This window comes from Ostrea edulis, chromosome 3 (genome assembly GCF_947568905.1).
Source record: "Ostrea edulis chromosome 3, xbOstEdul1.1, whole genome shotgun sequence".
NCBI lineage: Eukaryota > Metazoa > Mollusca > Bivalvia > Ostreida > Ostreidae > Ostrea > Ostrea edulis.
The window spans coordinates 40389772-40413703 of NC_079166.1; the positions used below are offsets into that span (position 1 = coordinate 40389772).

General features: G+C 36.0%; 1 protein-coding gene across 11 annotated transcripts in view; it reads right to left on the minus strand.

Annotated features, from left to right (window-relative positions):
• Positions 1 to 2965: 2965 nt before the first annotated feature.
• The window catches only part of LOC125673163 (glutathione gamma-glutamylcysteinyltransferase-like), a 36009-nt gene continuing 15042 nt past the window's right edge, over positions 2966 to 23932 (minus strand). Inside the window, exons 2-8 of one of the 11 annotated variants that reach the window (XM_048909570.2) lie at positions 10994 to 11069; positions 9260 to 9341; positions 9055 to 9078; positions 8362 to 8680; positions 7860 to 8105; positions 5067 to 5213; positions 2966 to 3748 (exon numbers count right to left, since the gene is read on the minus strand). In XM_048909570.2, coding sequence (XP_048765527.2) covers positions 3027 to 3748; positions 5067 to 5213; positions 7860 to 8105; positions 8362 to 8629 — 1383 coding nt within the window. In that variant the 5' untranslated portion in view covers positions 8630 to 8680; positions 9055 to 9078; positions 9260 to 9341; positions 10994 to 11069 and the 3' untranslated portion in view covers positions 2966 to 3026. The other 10 variants (XM_048909574.2, XM_048909572.2, XM_048909573.2 and 7 more) reach the window with 10 other exon arrangements.

Genomic DNA, 23932 nt, shown 5'->3' on the forward strand with positions numbered 1-23932 from the left:
TTTTTTCTTGTGCATTTGACGAGGAGACCTTTATAACAGATTTGTTCTATTGCAAGTATAGTAGGGCAATATTGGTGGATATGATTCGATATATCCCAGTGAACTCGAAATAAAAGACACCACAGAGTCATCCATTTCTGCTCCATAGTTGGATATTATATTACAAGTAGATATTAACGGCAAACTAACAACTAAACTGTATTATAAACAGAAAGGTTTCAGCTTCTCTATCGTCAACTTCCCATACTTATGTAACAATATTCCACTATCACCTGCATATGGTATTTATATATCTCAACTGATTCGACATGCAAGAGTTTGTTTTACGTATGGTCAGTTTTTAAATTGATGCAGGCTACTGACAAACAAGTTAATGGTGCAGGGGTTTCAACGGTCTCGTTAAAAGTCAGCGTTTCGCAAATCTAAGGTGGTTGTAACGATCTAGTTTGCCAATACAACCTATCATTGGCTTAATTGCTGTCTGAGATGTTTCATACCGATTGTTAAACAATTCTTGGCATACTGATTTTGATTACGCATAACTCCGTTTACCTTATCAAGATATAGGGCTCACGGTAGGTGCGACCGGTCGACATGGGATGCTTACTCCTCCTAGGCACCTGATCCCACCTGTGTCCAGGGGTCCGTATTTGCCCAATTCTCTATTTTGTATTGCATATAGGAGTTATGAGATTGATCACTTTTCGTTATCTTCACCTTTCATGGTACACAATGTTATTAAGTTTTAAGGATAAGAATATGTACACTGTAAGTTGCATCATGCATTGGTGTGCATATTTATACATGTCTCTCTCCACCATTGCTGGTTTCTACATGCAGACCTTGAATTACAGTTTCCTAGTTAATATGGCCCCTTTCTATATCGATAAGATGTGTCATTCAGTGAATGTTGTGGCTACAGTGGCTATGTCGGTACATGTTATATCACGTTTTGCTTTTTGTAATACAAGTGTTTACTATGTTATATGGATGACTGTAAATGTTGATGTTACTATTGGCAGAAAATGTGTTTTATTTTTCTGAAAAGTTGATATTGCAATATAAATGAACACCCCAGGTTTACGTTCAATCAGAGATGTATGGAATGTTTTATTCATACAAATGGGTGATTGAGAAACTTGCATAAATGACAAAATTTGCAGTTAAGGAATTGACTGAATAGGTTAGACAATTGAACATAAAGATCTGACAAATCCATATAATTATTTCACTTTGGAAAGGAAAATGTACCACCCACACGTACTCCTGTAAACATAATATTCACAAGGTATATCGCGCCGCCATCTTGGTTTTCTTTTTTACCAACTGTATCGCTTGAAATTTTCGATATAATAGGATAATTAGAACCCTACCGTTTAGAAGCAACTCTGTCAAGGTCTTACCTCTCGCATCGTCATGGTGAAGTGGAAATAAAGTCCATCTGACGGCTATAATCAACCGTCAAACATCATCTACTGCTTCTTAAATGCGAAAAATTGCTAAATGATGGACGGAAGTTAACATGTTTAATGTGTTTCCTACCAATTGTTAGGCCCGTTCGTTATGTAATGACTTTAACTACTGATTACATCGCTTACCTGATCAAAATATAAGGCTCAGGACAGATTGTACCGGTCAACAGGGAATGCTTACTCCTCCTAGACATTGGATCCACAGGGGTCCGTGTTTGTCCTACACTGAATTTTGTATTCCTTATAGGATTTATGAGATTGATGACTGTTCCTTTTTACACCTTTTCATACTTTAAAAACGCATATATCCCATGGAGATAATTCTACTATGGCATGTCAAACGTTGCAATATTTGATCTTTTCCATTTGTACTGTATAATTTTCCATTTGTATTCTATATTTTCCATTTGCATTGTATAATTTTTCATTTGCATTGTATAATTTCCTTTTGTATTGTATAATTTTCCATTTGTATTCTATATTTTCCATTTGTATTGTATAATTTTCCGTTTGTATTCTATATTTTCCATTTGTATTATATAATTTTTTCGTTTGCATTGTACAATTTCCATTTACATTGCAAAATCTTTCATTTGTATTGCATCCGAGGGATTGTTTATTTTGATTTGTTACGAAGGATTTCAATAGTTTAGGTCCCACTTATATTTAGCCGTCACCAGATGCAGGTGACGTACCACAAATAGACTTACTATGCTACATGTACGGGCACAGTGGCGTAGCAGTGGGGGTTCTTTAACGTGTCAACGCCTGTCACAACACGGGATGTCTGCTTTTAAGGTCACATTATCCGAAAGAGACTGTTGAAACCCCTACACCATCATCTTGTTTGTCAGTAACCTACCTCAATTTGACAACTGATCATACGCAGAATAAGTCATTGCGTATCGAATCAGTTGAGACATAAACACTATATACAGATAATAATGGAATATTGCTACATAAATATGGGAAGTTGGAAGTTATATATGTAGCAATATTCGATTACCAACTGCACACGATATTTATGTATCTCAGCTGCTTTGATAAACAAGAGCATGTTCTGAGTATGACCAAGTTTTAAATCGAGGAACCTACTGACAAATAAGTTGATGTTAAAGAAGTTTCAGCAGTCTCGTTTTAATTCAGAATTCCAAAATTATATGGTCGTTATAACGATCTAATTTACCAGTACATTCTATCGTTGGGCCGAATGCATGTTCCAAACCAATTGTTTGACCGTTCTTTCCACACTAATTTTGACGACTGATTACCCCTCTTACCTGATCAAGATATAGAGTTCACGGTCGGTGTGATTGGTTGATGCTTACTGATGCTACCTTTGGTACATGTATATCCAGGCGTCCGTGTTTGCCCTATTATTAATTTTGTATTCTTTATAGATATTAGATTCACCACTTTTCGTTATTCCTAAATTACGATGAATCCCTTTTTGCCTAAAACAAAATGAGAACAAGAAATTAAAAAAAACAATAGGAAATTGCACTACATCTTTATTCCTTGCTACTTTTAATATCGTATTAATTAAGCCACGCATCAGCTCTTTTTGTGACAGTTACACTTTTTCCTCTTAGCCATTTTTTCTTTTTGAAGCTTTAACAAACTAGAGAATTGCTTCCGCAGTACGTTTGACTCTCCACTTAAAATGTTTTCATGAAATTCAGATAGCATCATTACGACTAGCCTATCAAGCACAGCATTGTTATTGGTTACTTTAGCATCACAAGCCTCGTATGGCCAAGAGAGGATGAACATAACCACAAAGTGGGCAGTGCCAAGTTTATCAATGAGACATCCAGCTTGTACTGGGCATAACTTGCTATTAATGCATCCAAGTCTATCTAAATGCTGATCTTCACCATGATGAGTTAGGAAGTCTGTCACAGCTGTGAAGAGTGGTGTCTTCTCAATGCTAGAAAGAAGTTGATGGACGACACAAGCGTGTGCCTGTGAAATATTCCCAGCATATTTGATATCAATTTGTGTAGTGAATACAGTTTCGTCCACCTCACCTGCCTTAGCACAGTTGTTGAGATTCTTGATAATGTACTGTAGTGTTTGCTTGCTGTCCTGTTGTTCTACACTATCTTTCTTTAACCACTCCTGCCATTGACAGATGAAAGGAGAGATTCCAGCACTGACGACATTAATATTGGAAATGTCAAAAGACGACGAAATCTTGAAAAGAGCCAAGATATTCGTTTGTTCTGTTTGCAATGAAGTGATCTTTGTTACTGTCAGATATCCTCTTGGTTCACCTGTAGATAAATACTATATATCAGGTTTAATAGGTAGATCACTGGATTCGTAATTGGAAGGCTGAGGTGGCACCACAACTAAGCGTTCAAAACGATAGTGTAACTGCTCAAATCGTTTGGAATAAAAAACGTGTAGATCTCTCTGATGAAAGGTGGAGGATAAGGCCCCCAAACTTAGGTTGTATATACAGTAGGCGTTGGCACGATAATGAACCATCACTGCCTAAATGGCCCACAACTCCCAACATAGGCCTACTTTTGTGTCACTTGACTTCTGAGTGGCAAAAATTCCCTATGAAATAATTGTATTTCAAATGGATGTAAAAATTAAATAAAACATACATGAAACAAGTAATAGTTACATATCATGTTTTACATGATGTCCACTATCCCTTAGTGATAAAGAATAGATTTATAGGTGCCATCTTGCAGTAAAATTTCTTTAAATATAATGGTAGAAAATAATTCTGTGCATTCTGATTCTACGCACAAGTATAATGATGATGATTTGGAAAAATAATAATCAAAAAAATCTACGTAGGTGTTGAAAATTAGGTCTTCCAACAGTCTGTTGGTATTTCCATGGACACACATTGTGTTATTAGCTGATCTGTTGTATTCTTATGAGGCAAAATTTATTCAAAACATTTAAACACATCGACGTTTTATCATTAACAATTTTTACTTTCATATGTCGATTTAATATTTTATATAAAAATACAAATCACCACAAAGTCTTCCACATCTGTTTTAAATCTGGATATTTTACTGAACATAGACATTAACGCCAAACTAGTGACTCAACTTGTGACAAAGGGGATGAATTAAGTTTCTATATCGTCAACTTCCCATATCCATCTAGCAATATTCCATTGTCATTTGCATATAGTGACTATGCTCTTAATGTTTGAATCAAGGCAGACTATTGACAAACGAGTTGATATTGCTGGGGTTTCAGTTATCTCGTTTGATGGTAGCATTTCTCAAATTCGTGGTTATACTGATCTTATTTGCAAATACCATTTATCGATGGGTTGAATGCCGTGTGATATGTTTCATGCAAATTGTCATGTAGTTCTTTGCATACTGATTTTAGTTATGGATTAGGGCATTTATCTGATTAAGATAGAATTCACGGTTGGTGTGACAGGTAAACAGGAGAAACATACTCCTCCAAGACATCTGATATCACTTACGGTATTTCCAGGGGTTCGTGTCTGTTTTACTTTCACTTTTGTAATCTTTATAGGATTTATGAAATTGATTGCTGTTAGTTATCTTCACTTTTTCATATCATAGATTATCAGGATGCATTTACCCGTGCTTTCATCCATGGCGTGCATGGCATCCCAGAGAAGTTCCACAGGAATCCAGTGAGGGGGATATTTAAATCTCGCGGTGTCCAACATCAGAACAAGATCCTTTTCAGGGTGATACCCTCCCACAGGGGAAAAATGACCATCACCTACAAAACGATCAAATATTGAATCTTATTCAAGTCTACATGCAGTTTTTAAATCGAGGCAAGCAAACAAGTTGATGGTACAGGGCTTTCAACAGTCTCGATTGAAGTCAGTATTTCGCAAATTCTATGGTCGTTATAACGTAGATCGTTCGTCAATACAACCTATCATTGGGTCAAATGCTGTCTGACGTGTTTCATACCGATTGTTAAACCGTTCTTGGCACAGAGCCTCAGAGCGCAAGATATGATCCAACACGATTTGAGTATGTATAACCATAAAAGTCCAGAAGGAGGCTAAAGAGACTGGGTTTGACGACACACCTTCCCGTAACATGCATCAAGTTAGATGGTCTTTCGCCTCTCAGTCTGTAAGATATGATGCGGACATTATTTCAGGGTATATAACCGTAAAATTCAAAATGGAGACCACGGTGACCTACATATATATTTGGGTAAGGACACCTTTCCCCCAAGATTCATCAGAAAAACAGGTTGCTGGTCCTCGGCGTCACTGTGTGATGAATATTACCCAAACACGATTTGTAAAAGTCCAAAATCAGGTCATGGTGACCTATATTTCGTTCACAACACCTCTCTGACCGAAAATGCGTCAACTAAGTTTGATGACACTATGCCTCACAGTGTGAAAGCTATAATCCATACATGACTTGAAAACATATCCATGAAAAGCTGAAGATAATGAACAGTGATCAATCTCATAATTCCTATAAAGAATACAAAATTAGGAGTGGGGTAAACACGGACCCTTGGTCACAATAGAGGTGGAATCAGGTGCCCAGGAGGAGTAAGCATCCCTGTCGATCGATCGCACCTACCGTGAGCCCTATATATTGATAAGGTAAATGGAGTAATCCTTAGTAAACACCAGTGTATAAAGAACGGCATAAGAATTAGCATGAAAGATATCAGACCCAATGACAGGCTATATTAGTAAATAGATAATGACCATACAATTTGCGAATTACATGTACCGACTTTAAACGAGAGCGTTGAAACCTCTATAACATCATCTTATTTGGCAGTAGTCTTCCTCGATTTGAAAACAGTTCATGCGCAGAACATGCTCTTGCGTATCAAATCAGTTGAGAGACATAAATATCATATGCAGGTGATGATCGAATCTTGCTACATAGATATGGGAAGTTGACGATGGAGAGGCTGACGTAATCCCCGTTTGTCATACCGTTGAGTTAAAATTCCAGAAGAAGGTCACAATGACTTCTTTTGGTTATTAGAGACACACCTTCCTCAAAAGATGCATAAATTCACCATGTTAGATAGTCGTAGGCCTCAGTGTGAAAGATATTACTTTAACACAAAAAAAATTAACAGACAGACGAACAGCAAAAGACAGACGCATAATAATAATAACATCCCATACATTCTAAAACTATTTTAGGAATTTCTTCGTTTCGTCAAATTCAACAAACTGCATGCTGAATAACCGGTATGTACATGTACACTTATGTATAGATATTTACATTTCCAACTTTTCCTTTGGCACATCTTTACAAATTGTAATGATAGTTATTTCCAAGTGAGTGCGTTGCAGTTGTGAACAATGCACGTATGTATCTTGATAAACATAGTACGGGTATTTTAAGGGCTGACAGAAATAAAAGTTAAATGTAAATATTGAAAATAAATTTCAGTTTTGAATTTAAAGATAAAATGTATTTCTTACAAAGAATGCTAATTGGTACTATAATTATGAACCAGCATGAAACAATGTAGAATATCTTTTGAATATTTCATTGATCATCCTATATTTATATGTTTTAATCCGATGCTACATGTATTGTAAAAAGGGACAGGGTTTGAAAAATATTGTACATGTTATTACGGTGCCCCTGGTTAATAATAAGCAGTATATCGAAATGGAAATACGATGCTCAAACATTTGCCAGGGACTTGTAAGTTGTCAGAACTTGTTCCCAATATTTTTTAGTTCAAAACAAACAAATTTGCCAATTTTCATTGATCAATTATCTCATACCAGTAATTGGACAAAATACTTAGGAGTGTAATTTTGAGATGATGTCACAGATGAAACTAGTTTGTTAACAGCTGTCAGACTTTTCTCATGAATAAAAATCGATCAATAAACATATCTATCTATTTTAGGTTTTATTCGCTATCATTTGTATCCAAATTAGTCACGGTTGTGAGTCAATTATCGTTTTAAAACGGTTTCTCGGATTATTCTAATTCTAGAAACAGCTAAATGGTTTGGTTATATACTGTTTAACGTCCCTCTCGAGAATTTTTCACTCATATGGAGACATCATCATTGCTGGTGAAGAGCTGAAAAATTTAGGCCTATGCTCGATGCGTATGGTCATTGAGTAGGGAGGGATCTTTATCGTGCCACACCTGCTGTGACATGGGACCTCGGTTTTTGCGGTATCATCCGATGGACCGCCCCATTTAGTCGCCTCCTATGACGAGCAATAGGTACTGAGGACATATTCTAACCTGGATCCTCACGAGAAACAGCTAATAATGATATGATTAATGCAATGATTTGATTCATATGATAAAGTTTTCGATAAGTAATTCACTTTTGTACCAATGATATGTCATGTACAAAAAGAAGAAGCGTATAGTGTAAACAGGAAGTTTCACCTGATTGGTTGAGTGTTATCCTTGAGTAGCTGAGAATCAGGAAAGCATCATCCCTCTTTGTGTACTCAATGACTTTCTCCCTGAACTGTTCCAGCGTCCCCCCAGTGCCTGACTTTGTGGGTTGGGTATCCAGTGAGTTACATCCAGCCAGGCAGACAAACTGGTCGAAGTTGATGCCCTCCTGTTCCACAAGACTGATGGGAACACAAGAGTAAAGCATCCGCTCGTGGAACCATCTCCACGGCCCTGAGGTATGAAGGGGACGATTAAGCATATGAAACAGAATAGAGAAACTGGTTCCTCAAAGAACTTGATTCACGATTACATGTACTTTTATTTTTCACAATATATACAATGTTGAACAAGACTAAAAAAATTGCATCGTATATTTTCATTTATCCATACACTACTTTGAGATTTGAAATCTAGCGAGTTAGAATATGTTCACTTTCACAGTTTATTCCAAATGAAAGTTTAGTTCCTTAACAGTTCTCTACTTTACCTTTCCATACCTCCCCCGGGTCTACCTCCAGAGCGTTCAATGCTATCACAAGAGTGGTCAGTCCGCAGAAAGCCGGCTCATCCTGTGTCCGGAACTGGGCTGCCAACTTAAAGTAGCATTCCATGTGACCAGACTCCAGGGCTTCATGGAAAATCTTCTTCCCTTCCTGAGAGTAAAATGATATACAGCTCTGTGGAAGCACTCGTCTGTAGAACTGGGGTACTTTTTGTGGAGATTCAGCCATTGGTAGATGTGGGGATTCAGCCATTGGTAGATGTGGGGTTTCGTGGTAGGCTGACTGCTTTATAAAGTTGTTAAACTGTTAAAATGATCCATTGATAACTAAAGTAAGGGATTTGAGTAGGGTGATATTTGTTAAACGTCCCTTTGAAAGGTTGTATACACATGTACATGTATCTCTCAATGTCAAGCAACGTTCAGGGTATAAACACATTATATTGTCATATCAACTGTCACGTCTCTTAAAAAGAATTTCTATCGAATATTGTCCCGACATCTAATAGGATAATTATACTCATTTACCAAGTAAACATGCAATGCGATGAGCAGATATTTAATTATTTGTATGCACAATCAAAAGAAACGCACTATAAATGAGGAGAGTTATCATGCTGTTTATATATTTTACGTCATGTCCCATAAATCAGGCATTCATAAATGAAATATACGTACTAGCTGTTCCGTGTTGTCCCGCACCTGTAGAATGATTTTACACGAATTTTTCAGTGATTCGGATTACTTAAAACGTATCACATTTTTTCCCGCAAATTCGTGCGTGCTCATCGGGATTTTCGCTCATCTGTATTTTGATAATTTGTTACTCAAAGTAAGTAATTACCATATGTTGTTATATTATTTAGTAAAAATAAAAGCTTACCTGCTTCGATGGCTAGTTCCCCAAGCCATGGATAATATCCTGCATGCGCTTACGCATATTCACACTGAATAGTCACTGGGACCTAGCGTGAAAATCAAAATACGATGTATACAATGTGGTTCAAAAATATGTCAAATTTAGGTTTTTGTTGAATACATGTATAAATTCACTGAACTCTATAAATAGCTCCCACGCACCAATTGGGGTGTTAGACTTGATCATTTTGTCTGATCATATGGTATGTGCGTGTCTGTGTCTCGCGCGCCTGCGTGTGGATACTCCTTGTTCTGCCTCTGAATTTTTTTTAAAGATAGTGGGCGAAATGTGGTGTAAGTTTGTCTGTCCGAATCTGTGGCCTAAATCGCACATAACGTTTTAACTATATAAAAGAGATATATTGGAGCGGGACTGGTTTTAGCAGGTATAATGCAGTCTTGTTACAGTTTTCGGTCGATCACTCTAGGAAATAAACATTTTGATTATGTGCTTATCAATAAAAATAGCATTGGGTAGAAAATTACAAACGGAAAATAATTTCATAAAAAGACAATGTAATAAAATAAAAATGTCTCAATGAAATGAAATTATAAAAATTGTAATAATGTATTTTGCTGTTGTTGAAAAATTCATTAACGCTAAATGTATGCGCCTAGTGAACAAAATTTGAGGGATTTTTGTCACGTTACGTGTAGTTTGGAATATTTTCCGTCAAAGAGACATGACGAGTGATTCTGATTCCAAATAGGAAACACATACAAAAGAAAAATGATTAGCGGATTTGACCGGGTTGTGACGATGACAGTTTGTTACATATACGTGTGATCATTAACATCTACTTGTGCGATACATGATGTTCAAATAGCTGAAACATTAGACGATTGTTTACTATCTATGTATACATGGTATCGATATCCCATTGCTCGGAATTCGTGTAACAATATTGATATTTAGGACCTAGATTTAAACAGTATTTTATCATGATAATTCATAATAGGATCGGACAGCAGGCACTGCCTATATACAAGAAAATGTAAGTCCTCTCCCTATATATTATATATATTAAGATGCACATGTAACGATGAATTAATTCATCAGCTTTACTGATGTTGTACATTTGATCTTAATAAAGTGATCGTGTGTTGGGAACATTTGTCGTGTCTCTCTTTCAATAGTAATTGTCAGACTATCTGCCAAGCAGGGTCCATGACAACCAACTGAATAAACTGATTGAATCAATGATCTTGGAACACCCCACAGCTGTGGTTTAATATATCCTGGTTCAAAGGTTATAACATTGAAACTGCCATTGCCTCAAACATTAAAACCAACAAAATTCCTTCCGTAGAAGATTTATTATCGAGTAAACATTTGCCTTTTCAATCACATTTCAAAAGTGCATTAAAGGTCATTGGTTCTATTCACAAAATATTTTACGACTAAGATTAAAATATACAAACAGTATAATTGTCTTATTTTCCATGTCTTGTAGATTTTCTTAATCAATATGAAAAGTACATCCATGGTTTATAAAACTTGAATACATATGACCTTGTGATCGGTATTTGATTATCAGACAGAAATGTTTTTTAAGCTTAGTCCTAAGATATTTTGTGAATAAGGGCCCAGGTCCTATTCAACACAACGTCAAAGTAATTTATACACAATATTCTTCTCATTACGTCTATCGAATTACATGGGAAATCTGCAATTGTTTTCAAGCATGTATATGTTTACCTTGGCAAGGTATTCCTCTGTTGTCTGGTAATTGTGTGGCGTCCAGTCGCAAAGTGGAAGTGACTCTAAGCACGCACTAAAAGAATATAGTGTAAAATATTTCTAAACATATCAATATCTATAAACTTGGTGACCCTTTGGTAACGATGTCTTGACAAAAGAACATGCAAACATGCTGTATCTAATGATATAGGAAATAAAAAAGATATAATATCGAATGGACCACTTGCTGTCAGTCTTTTGTCGAATGATTTCTTGCATAGCACCGATTCATTTGGATTTGTCGTAAAGACCCTGGATATGTGTCCCATCTAAAATGTATACTTATTTTGCGATCCTATAACTGTTGTTGTAGTGGGGCCATTCTAATTTTCTCCATGCCCATTAAACGATACACTACCTGGGTCTAGAAATGGCTTTTTTTCGGGTTTGAAAATGCAGTACTACTCTCATCGAATTGCCAACACACATAAATGTAACCTTTTTCTTCCAATAAAATCCAAGATCACTGAAAACTTTAAACCATTTTATACATGATCGATTTGATTTCACACAAATTAGGTTTAGTTGAATGCACTTAGATAGCAAACAAGTTTAACGAAAGTTGAAATGCATTTCTATGAAAATTTTAAGTTAACTAACAGTCAAACTAAAAAAATCCCATAAAGAATACAAAATTGAAAGTAGGGCAAACACGGACTCCGGGAATCAGGTGTGATCAGGTATATAGAAAGAGTAAACCTGTTGACCGGTCACAACTGCCGTGAGCGTTATATTTTAATAAGATAAACGGATTTGTCAAAATCAGTATGTACAGAACGGTCTACCAATTGCTATAAAACAGATCCCGCAGCATTAGACCTAATGACAGGCTACATGTACAAAATAAGATCGTGATAACGATCATAGCATTTGCGAAATGTTGCTTTTAAAGAAGGCTTTTGAAACTCTTGTAATATCAAATTATTTGTTTGCACCCCGTCTCCGTTCAAAACTGATCATACTTGGAACATGCTTTCGCGTATCAAATCAATTGAGAGACATATACACATCATGTATGTGATAATAATATATTGCTTCATGAATATGGGAAATTGACGGTGAAAAAGATGACGTCATCTCGTCTGTCATGAATTAAACATTTTACTTTGCTGTTAGCGCCAATGTTCAGTAAGTAAACAGTAGTCAGTATTCATGAAAGACAAGACACAACAATAGATACGAGGACTTAAACGGGTACCTGTGTATCACACAGAAAAGCTTGCATTGAAAGAGCGGCAGGTAGTTGGTGCAATGAGTACATGTTTAAAACTTGGAGAAGTACTAGTAACTATTTTTCATAAGCACATAATCTACACATGAATCTCCCTTGTTCAGATTGGCAGTTGTTGAGCATCTATTATACGATTATTGACTTTTGATTCGGTCTACAGTTGACTATACGGGCCTGGTCAGGTCCGAATAGTCACGAATAAACCCACTCAAAAGCCAATAACTGATTTAATAAATGATCAGGAATTTTACAACGCTTTGGTAAAACCATTAAAGGCATTCAGTTTGATTTTCAGATACATGCGTTACAACTCGCAATGTATACGTACATGGTCACTTGGTTAACTAAACTGAGCGATATCAATGAAGTAATGAACAAGTGAAGATAACGTACAGTATTCAATCCCATAAATCCTATAAAGAATACAAAATCAAGAGAAGGGCAAACACGGATCCCTGGACATACCACAGGTGGGATCAGGTGCCTAGGAGGAATAAAGATCCTATATCTTGATAAAGTAAACTGAGTAATCCATAAAATTTGCAAAATGCTGATTTTAAACAAGACTGTTGAAACCTCTATAACATCAAATCATTTGTTAGTAACCTGCTTCAATTCAAAAATTTATCATAGCAGAACATGCTTTTAGCGTATTGAAACAGTTGAGAGACAAGCACCGAATGCAGGTGATGGAAATCGCTTAACAAATATCCAGAGTTGACGATAGAGAAGCTGAAGTTATCCCGTTTGTCATAAAGTTGTGTTGTTAGTTTGTCGTTGACAGCTACAATGTATGTTAGATAGAATATATGTCAATATGAAGCAGTTATATAACCCCGTGCATGGTGGTTTTGTTTTTATTTCATTCGAGTTCACTGGGATATATCGAATCGGCATATGAAGGAAAATGATTATTGTTAAGAAATAAAACGTCGTCAATATGTCTAAATATCGAGTGGAAGGCTCAGCACAAAGCTTTTTCTTCTGATGTAGAAGCTTGCGAATAAATTTTGCAGCATAAGAATACAAAAAAAGCCCAGGTCAGCTGATAATGGAGCACACTTTGTACCCATGGGTATTCTAACAGACTGTTGGTTTGGGAAAAGCTGTGTAATTTCAAATTTACGGAAAGCTGTTTGAGATTTTTGAGAATCCACGTTTGATTTATACCCCTTTTTGCAAATGTTGTGGCTTAATGTTTTAAAGTTGCAGCAGTTAATCTGTCCGTGATGAGTAAGGAGAGCGGCTTGATAGAACGTTTAATGGATCCTGTGATGAGTAAGGAGAGCGGCTTGATAGAACGTTTAATGGATCCTGTGACATATCTCTGTTTGTCAGGGTTTTTGTGTAGTTTGGAAATCCAGAATAAGTACGGATATTCATATCCATTCGTTCCATTGCCTAGGATATCAAATGTGTTTAAAACTGAAACATGATTTTGAGAGGGGGGTCTTTATCAATATTGTAAAACTCATGATGCTTAGGCAGTGGTGGATTTAAGGGGGGCGCAGTCGGCGCCCCCCCCCCTAAAATTTTCTAATTTAAGGTAAATCGTGGTATCTTATTTAGAAAAATGTACTAAACGATAGAAGAAGCAATAATTTCTTGCACTCCCGGAGAAATAAATGACAAAATCTTTTGATTTCTTGAATGACTTTATTGGAAGAACTTAAATATTTCGAAAAACTCTTAAAATTTGCGTCATTTTACTAATTTCACCTTATAAAAAATGATAGAAAATAGTAGAAATGACTAAATAGGAGACATATTTCAAACCCTATAAAATCTGTAAAACCCAGGAGCTTCCGGAGGCTTCGCCCCCTGGGTCCCCACCTCAAGCGGTCCCCAGACCCCCTGCCTCATAAAGTGGCGCCCCGTAACCACAATTCCTGGATCCACCCCTGTTAGGCCACGAGGGATATAAATGAAAACACATTTTAACATTTTTTTAATGCCATGAATTTTACATCTAAGTAAGATTTTCTTTGAATTTGAAATACAATGATATTCGGTATATAAAGTACATACCAATCAGATGTTTAAAACTGTAATTAAATTTCTAAAAAGTTTACTCGTATGCAAATTTGGATGGGTAAAATGTCTTAGAGAGTATTTTGTAAAGCTCTATTTATGAAATATTTAGAATAGACATTGATTACCAGTTGCCTTTCAGTTCTCCTCTTTTGTAAGTGTAGAAAATGTGAAGCTTAAAGAAATACAATGTACTCTTAATTTATTCACTGATCTCAACAGTCATCTAATCAAACCTTTCCTAAAAAGAACCTCCCAAATTATAAATACTATTGCAGTCAGACCTGCATGAAACGTACTTTGCATATAGTTAAATCTACCATATGCAATATTGCCTATGCCCCTTTTGTATTCATATTCCCCATAATACATATTTTATTGATACCATTTAATGTTGTACATATAGATGATATCAAGTTGAATACTTGCGGTGACCCAGTGGTGAAAACGTTCGTTTCAAGACCAGGACGTCATAGGTTCGATTTTCGCTGAGACGTAAAAATAGGTACATGTAGCGCTCGGTATTTAGAAGTAAAAGTCTCGGACCTTTTAGGTGTGTCCTTAAAATCCGAGGTCCCGTGCCACGGCAAGCGTTGGCATGATAAAGAACCCTCACACCCTCACTGCTCTTGCCCTAGATATGAATTTTTGAACCTTCACTTACAGTTGGTGACGTCTCAATATAAGTGAAAAAAATATCGAATGGACAAAGAACGGCCAATCGCGTCTTGGCGGTTTCATCGACAAATAGAATGCTATGGAATAATAAAGGTTAATTACCGACAAAGACATCGCAAGGATTATAGTACATATAGATAAACATTAATTTAAATGCCTACGCAGGATATACTTCAAGAAATAACTAGTCAGAAATGCGTATAGGAATTCGGTTATTATCAAATTTTAGTAACAAAAATCGTTTAATGAAAGTGTGTAGGTGTGTAACGTAAAAACTCCACCCAATCGTCAGCACTGTAACATCAATATACTAGCGATGCATGTGGGCCGGAATATAGTCCATTTAATCTCATAAATTTCCTTAAAATAGTTTTAACTGTACTGTTTACTTCTCATGCATGGATGTTCAAAGATGACACATTCGAGTTTAAATAAGATGGAGTAGACAAACAAAATATTTATAAAAGCTCTAGGTGAGAGATTTAAATAGCTGATAATGTATTTTCTCCATATAAATTAAAGATTATTTTGAACAATGTTTAAAATGCGCATTAGAGCAAAGGGCATTTGAATTACCTAATGAGTAATATCGTTAAATGCGCTCTGATAAACATGATTGTCGGCAACGTGTATGCACTTTCAATTTCATGCACATTCATCTATACAAAAGATCAGTGGAATGATTGTGTGGTAGTCTATACAGAGTTGGAAATATTTCAACTTTTTTTTTTTAGCATTTTGTGTTCAATTGATATTTCAGAATTTAGGCCTACAAGTTTCCCCTTCCTCTCCCATTTTCTATACCACCTGAGCTGCTAGTCAAGGTGGATTTCTAAAAGAAAATTTTCATTCTTGACTCTTTAAAGCATTTCATATGAAGTGCATGATTTCACCAGCGAAAAAGTAATACAAGCTTTCGAATGTTTAATTTGAATCTTTTGTAGGTTTTCTGGAATGATTAAAGAAGACGTTTTGTTTGTAGATAAGAGATTTTACTGTGATTTGATAATCATAAAACATGTCAATTAGAAACAAAATACCGTAAACGGTACAAAATACGCCCGTGAGAAGGCGATATAGGGTGCTTTCTTTATAAAGAATTGATACGCAAACATGGGAAATACACCAGCAGTGGTAGAACTTCAATTAAGTTGGTATGCTGTAACTTAAAAGCTGAATGGAAAGACGAACAGACATCGCTATACCTTAATATAATAACATCCTGTATAAAGGGAGATGTATCAAAATAAATTGATGCTTGCATGTTTAATAATATGTAATAAACACACAATCAAAGATAAAAGAGAGTTTTTCTTTAGACATGCTTTGTAGAACCTATTTACTGTGTCAGCCACCATGAAGCTGTGACATACTTTCTTCTACATCTTATGAATAAACGATCCTAGCTTAAAAACTGTGACAGGAGGTAGTTAGACAAACCAAGAGTTCTGTGTGAAAAATATTTCTACAAAATTAATTAAGTTAAACGTGTAAATATATCAATTAGAAAATTGCTGAAAATCAAAATCCTTGCAATACGCATATCTTCAAAGGCCCTAGCTACTTTATGATATTTCCTCAAAACTGATTAAGTTCAAGAACTTGTAATTGTCTTAGAATATGATGGAAATTAAAAGCCTTGTCAAATTCATATCTTTGATACCCATACCCTGTAAAATAAGAAGGTTCTTACTTCAAGATTGTGGGAGAAGTTAGACAGACAAATTATTACATACCTTCCATATAACATTAATTTTCCAGTAAAGGGGTAAACTCCTGTAAAAGAGATAGAAATGGATCAAAACTGCAGCATAATTTAGAAGGATCCACAAAGATGGATTGATTAATGTTTTCCGCCACACTCAACAATTTTTCAATTATCTGGTGGCGCCCAGTTTTTATTGGTGGAAGAGAGAACCCAGATACAATTTATCTGGGAAAAGACCACCGACCTTCCGAAAGTAAACTGGGAAACATTCTCACTTACCGGCGCGAGCGGGATTCGAACCCGCGTCGACAGAGGTGAGAAGCCGTGTGACTTTGAGCGCCATGCTCCAACCACTCGGCCACGGAGGCCCACAAAGAATCTATAAATCAAGTGTCAGCTCGATATGTGTCAGAGAAATGAAAATAAAAAACAGAAAATCCCGAACGGATGGACAGACGGACGTACAGACAGGGTTGTACCATGATACGTCCTGTGTAAAGACGGACTTATAAAAAGGATAGGTTTGACAAATTCATTTTAAAAGAATACGAGTTACAACGGCTAAACTTCAGAAATATAATATTGCTATTTTGTTTCAAATTTGAAGCGGTAGTGAAAAATTATTTTATATTTCTAATTGTAAGCAGTCCTGTAAACTTTCTCTCTCAAACTCTCTCTCTCTCTCTCTCTCTCTCTCTCTCTCTCTCTCTCTCTCTCTCTCTCTCTCTCTAAAAAATAAAGAATTCAGATAATTGTATTTTGCGAGCGTGTTTAGAAGACAGAAAAAATTTAAATGATCCTTGGGTTAATGACATACGAACTGAATTAAATCGCTTAGGTCTTGGATACATTTTTAATGAAAGTATTATTGATAAACCTACGCAAAAAATATTAGAGCAAAGATTTTTTGATTTACATAAGCAAAAAATGTTTTCTGCTATTAGAAAGTCATCACGAGGGGAATATTATCAATATATAGCAGGTAATTTTGGATTACAGTATTATTTATCTAAATCAATGAGTGAAATACATAGAAAAACTATAACTAGATTCAGACTATCCTCTCACAATCTTAATATAGAATCAGGTCGATACAAAAATGAACTTGGGAACAATATAATATGTACATTGTGTGATTTAAAAGACGTAGAGGATAAGTTTCACTTTATTTTGAAATGTCCAAAATACCAAGAAATACGCAATTTATATATCAAAAAGTATTATTTTAGACGTCCAAGCGTTTTCAAATTAATTCAATTATTAAGTGTACAAAATGTTAAAGAATTGCGAAACTTAGGAAAATTTTTATTCCTAGCAGAGAAAATAAGAAAGGATAATTCATAATTGTAATTACACCCCATTTCTTTTTCTCATTTAACACAATTTTTTTCTTCTATTTTTATTTTCATACAACTCTCACGCAATCACCTATATTACAAATATTATCTTTTATACTTATATGTATGTATATGCTGATCTATAGCTCTGATTATGTGTATGTTGTTCACCTTATATTTCATTATGTATAAAATTGTATATCGGATGGCACAAAGAAATAAACTGAACTCTCTCTCTCTCTCTCTCTCTCTCTCTCTCTCTCTCTCTCTCTCTCTCTCTCTCTCGTTACAAAGAAACGAAAGGAATCCATTCAATTACCTAGGTATACGTTGTATAAATGAGACTCAATAACTCGTAAACCAAAATATAGTATTGGCCTAGTGGTTAGACTACTTGCTTCCCAAACCAAGGATCACCGGTTGGATTCTTGATCCAGACCACATTAGTATTTACTCGAATATGGCCCAGGTCACACCTTCACAGGAAGTGTACTATACATAATATCACTGTACGGCACTGGGCGCCAAACATTTGCAGCCAAAAGAATGTGTTGCACGTCTCATGTTAATTTCCCTAAAGGTGTTGCATGAAAGATAGAAAAAATCAAGTTATTCAAATATACGATAAAACCAATTGGAACGTATGTCTTGATTCAATAATTTTTTAAAATAAGTTTAAAAGACGTGTACGTATTGACAAAATTAGCCAAAATATTTCGAGTGTAAATCAAGCAATGGGCGATTTATATGATTTTTAGTTTTAAAATGGAGGTGCATCCCTCTGTGAAACAAAATAAATTTAGCATGAACATGTTCTTCGAGTTTTCCTCTTAAAAAAATGTCGCTTTGAAATTGTTTCACGAGGATATTTTTTTTTTTTTTCTTTTTCTTTTTTTTTTTTTTTTTCTTTTTTTTTTTGGTAAATTAAAAAAATCGAAACGACTTCACTGGTAATGTTTTCAACTTCATCTATACGTAAATTTTCCTTTGTTATGTGTGGTCTGCTTCGTGGTTCAGTGGATAAGGTCGTCGACTCTTATATGTAAAGATGTTTTCTATTTTTAAAACGATCGTGTTCGACTCCCTCACGAACACATTTTTTTTTTTCATATTACGTTTTCCATCTAGATGGGTTTTTTTTTCTTAATCGAAACACACTTCTAGTTTTTATAAATGCATGTTACATGTCAAATCTCTCTTTATTACCATGTCCCGAGTTTGAAATAAGCTTCCAACCGGGACACTGTTTACAGGTTTAGTTTGTAAATAGGACTCTCAACAAACACGCCGAATACAGCATGCAATACCTGTGTTTTAATAGTCAAGGCTGCTACCGAGAACTTGTATATTTTTCTGAATGAAAGTTTATGCCATAGGCATGGTGCCTTTTACAAACAAGAGGCCCATGGGCCACATCGGTCACCTGAGTCACCTTGGTCCATATCAGAAGACTTTCTATATATATTTGCATGTAAAACCGTAGTCCTTATTATGGCCCCAACCTACCCCTGGAGGCCATAGTTTTTGCAAACTTGAATCTACACTATGTCAGAAAGCTTAGATGTAAATGTGAACTTCTTTGGCCCAATGGTTCACGAGAAGAAGATATTTGAAGATTTTTCCTATATAGTTGTATGTAAAACTTTGACCCCCCTTGTGGCCCCATCCTACCCCCAGGGGCCATGATTTGAACAAACTTGAATCTGTACTATATCAGAAAGCTTTCATATAAATATCAGCTTTTCTGGCTCAGTGGTTCTTGAGAAGAAGATTTTTTTTAAAAAAATTCCTATATATTTGGATGTAAAACTTTGATCCCCTATTGTGGCCCCATCCTACAACAGGGGGCCATGATTTGAACAAACTTAACTCTCCTCTATGTTAGGAAGCTGTTCGTGTGAATATCAGCTTTTCTGGTTCAGTGGTTCTTGAGAAGAAGATTCTTAAAGAATGTCCCTATATATTTGTATGTAAAACTTTGATCCCCCCTTGTATCCCCATCCAACCCCCAGGGGCCATGATTTAAACAAACTTGAACCTACACTATGTCAGAAAGCTTTCATGTAAATATCAGCTTTTCTGGCTTAGTGGTTCTTGAGAAGAAGATTTTTAAAGATTTTTCCTATATATTTGTATGTAAAACTTTGATCCCCTATTGTGGCCCCATCCGATCCCCGGGGGCCAGGATTCTAACAATTTAGAATCTGTACTATATCAGGAAGCTGTCATATAAATCTCAGCTTTTCTGGCACAGTGGTTCTTGAGAAGAAGATTTTTAAAGATTTTTCCTATATATTTGTATGTAAAACTTTGATCCCCTATTGTGGCCCCATCCGACCCCTGGGGGCCAGGATTTAACAATTTAGAATTTGCACTATATTAGAAAGCTTTCATATAAATCTCAGCTTTTCTGGCTCAGTGGTTCTTGAGAAGAAGATTTTTAAAGATTTTTCCTATATATTTGTATGTAAAACTTTGATCCCCTATTGTGGCCCCATCCGACCCCCGGGGGCCAGGATTTTAACAATTTAGACTCTACACTATATCAGAAAGCTTTCATATCAATCTCAGCTTTTCTAGCACAGTGGTTCTTGAAAAGAAGATTTTAAAAGATTTTTCCTATATATTTGTATGTAAAACTTTGATCCCCTATTGTGGCCCCATCCGACCCCCGGGGGCCAGGATTTTAACAATTTAGACTCTGCACTATATTAGGAAGCTTTCATATAAATCTCAGCTTTTCTGGCACAGTGGTTCTTGAGAAGAAGATTTTTAAAGATTTTCCCTATATATTTGTATGCAAAACTTTGATCCCCTATTGTGGCCCCATCCGACCCCCGGGGGCCAGGATTTTAACAATTTAAAATCTGCACTACCTAATAAAGCTTATCTATAAATTTCATCTTTTCTAGCCCAGTGGTTCTTGAGAAGAAGATTTTTTAATGACCCTACCCTATTTTTACCTTTTCCTGATTATCTCCCCTTGGAAGGTGGCCTGGCCCTTTATTTTAACAATTTAGAATTCCCTTTACCTAAGGATGTTTTGTGCCAACCTTGGTTGAAATTGACCCAGTGGTTTTTGAGAAGAAGTTAAAAATGTTAAAAGTTTACAGACGGACAGACGGACGGACAGACGGACGGACGCCGGAATACGGGTGATCAGAAAAGCTCACTTGAGCTTTTAGCTCAGATGAGCTAAAAACCGTTGTGAACTTTGCAAAGCTTTGGAAGAAAAACTTTAAGGTCAAACAAGGTAAATAACCGTTAAACAGTTTAAGTTTATATGTATTCCAGTAGCAAATTGCTATTTTGAATCAATTTTTACTGGTGCATATACTTCGAATAATGTTGAACTTTATTAATTCGTATTAAACTTCCCATATTTTGTTTTGTGGTGAGAGTCATGTACAATTCCCAATTGTTGGTTGTAGAAAATAATACATATATATTATTACTACAGTAACTTGATCCGAAGAGTCGGATCACGTCGAGTTGACAGGCGCGGATCATCAGATCACACGAGACGCGAAGCGTCGAGTTTCATCTGATGATCCGCGCCTGTCAACGAGACGTGATCCAACTCTTCGGATCAAGTTACTGTAGTAATGATAAATTTATCATATACCCCCTATGCATTTTAAATCCACATTTATAAGATACTAAATGTAATCCAAATTATCAAAAATACAAACATACAGTGAAATTATGTTTTGTGTATGCAGTTTTGTTTGTGACACGGTCAATATTTTAAGGAAAAAACGTTGCGTTGATGCATTGTGACGTCATCAGTTTCAGAGGATACTGATACGGAATCAGAAAACCACAATGTGGTGATCCGGAAAACCGGATCACACGCTATGAAATCCACAGTATCAAAGAACGATACATTGATGGGTATATAATAAATATATATTATTGCTACAGTAACTTGGTCCGAAGAGTCGGATCACGTTGAGTTGACAGGCGCGGATCATCAGATCACACAGGACGCGAAGCGTCAAGTTTGATCTGATGATCCCCGCCTGTCAACGAGACATGATCCAACTCTTCGGATCAAGTTACTGTAGTAATGATAAATTTATTATATACCCCCTATGCATTTTAAATCCACATTTCTATGATAATAAATGTAATCCAAATTATCAACAAGAGATGTTTGTAAAACACATATGCCCCCCATGGTGCAAAATTGAAAAGGGTTATAAACACACACATCATTTAATTGAGAGTAGTATCATCAATTCAAAATATTGAGCAGACAATATCTTCCTATGTCAAGAGTGGATTGACCATGTGACCTAAAAATCAATAGGGGTCATCAACTCCTGAAGATGTACCAGTGTACTAAGTTTGATGTTTGTCAAGCAAAGGGTTCTCAAGATATTGAACGGACAGTATATTCCTATGTCCAATTTGACCCTTGACTTTTGACCATGTGACCTTAAAATAATTAGTAGTCATCTTCTCCTGAAGATGTACCAGTGTACCAAGTTTGATGTCTGTCAAGCAAAGGGTTCTTAAGATATTGAGCGGACAGTATATTCCTATGTACAGTTTAACCCTTGACCTTTGACCACACGACCTCAAAATCAATAGGTGTCATCTTCTCCTGAAGATGTACCAGTGTACCAAGTTTAATGTCTGTCAAGCAAAGGGTTCTCAAGATATGGAGCAGACAGTATATTCCAATGTCCAGTTTAATCCTTGACCTTTGACCATGTGATCTGAAAATCAATAGGGGTCATCTACTCCCTAGGATGTACCAGTGTGCCAAGTTTGATGTCTTTCAAGCAAAGGGTTCTCAAGATACTGAGCGGACATTATATTCCTATGTCCAGAGTAGATTGACCCTTGACCTTTGACCTTTTGACCTGAAAAACAATAGTAATCCTCTTCTACTCATAACTAACCCACATATGAAATATCATTATCATCAAGTGAATGGTTCTCAAGATATTGAGCGGACAACACATGGTCTACAGACCGACCGACCGACCGACAGGTGCAAAACAATATGCCCCCTCTTTTTCAAAGGGGGGCATAAAAATACAGACATACAGTGAAATTATGTTTAGTGTACGCAGTTTTGTTTTGTGACGGGGTCAATATTTTAAGCAAAAAACATTGCGTTGATGCATTGTGACGTCATTGTGACGGCATCAGTTTCAGAGGATACTGATACGGAATCAGAAAACCACAGTGTGGTGATCTGGAAAACCGGATCACACGCTGTGAAATCCACAGTATCAACAAACGATACATTGATGGGTATATAATAAATATATATTATTACTACAGTAACTTGATCCGAAGAGTCGGATCACGTCGAGTTGACAGGCGCGGATCATCAGATCACACGAGACGCGAAGCGTCGAGTTTCATCTGATGATCCGCGCCTGTCAACGAGACGTGATCCAACTCTTCGGATCAAGTTACTGTAGTAATGATAAATTTATTATATACCCCCTTCTGCATTTTAAATCCACATTTATAAGATGATAAATGTAATCCAAATTATCAAAAACAGACATACCATGAAATTATGTTTTGTGTACGTAGTTTTGTTTTGTGACACGGTCAATATTTTCCACAAATAACGTTGCGTTGATGCATTGTGACGTCATTGTGACGGCATCAGTTTCAGAGGATACTGATACGGAATCAGAAAACCACAGTGTGGTGATCCGGAAAACCGGATCACAATCCACAGTATCAACGAACGATACATTGATGGGTATATAATAAATACGAGTATAAGAGTTTTTGGACTGTAGTAGTATAGAATATTAAATATTTGATACACTCGTAACATGTAACCGTATACATTGTATCTGATACTCAGAAAAAAAGAAAACAATTTAATTTTCACGATTTCAAAAATTATCTTTAAACTACATGTATAATGTATTGAC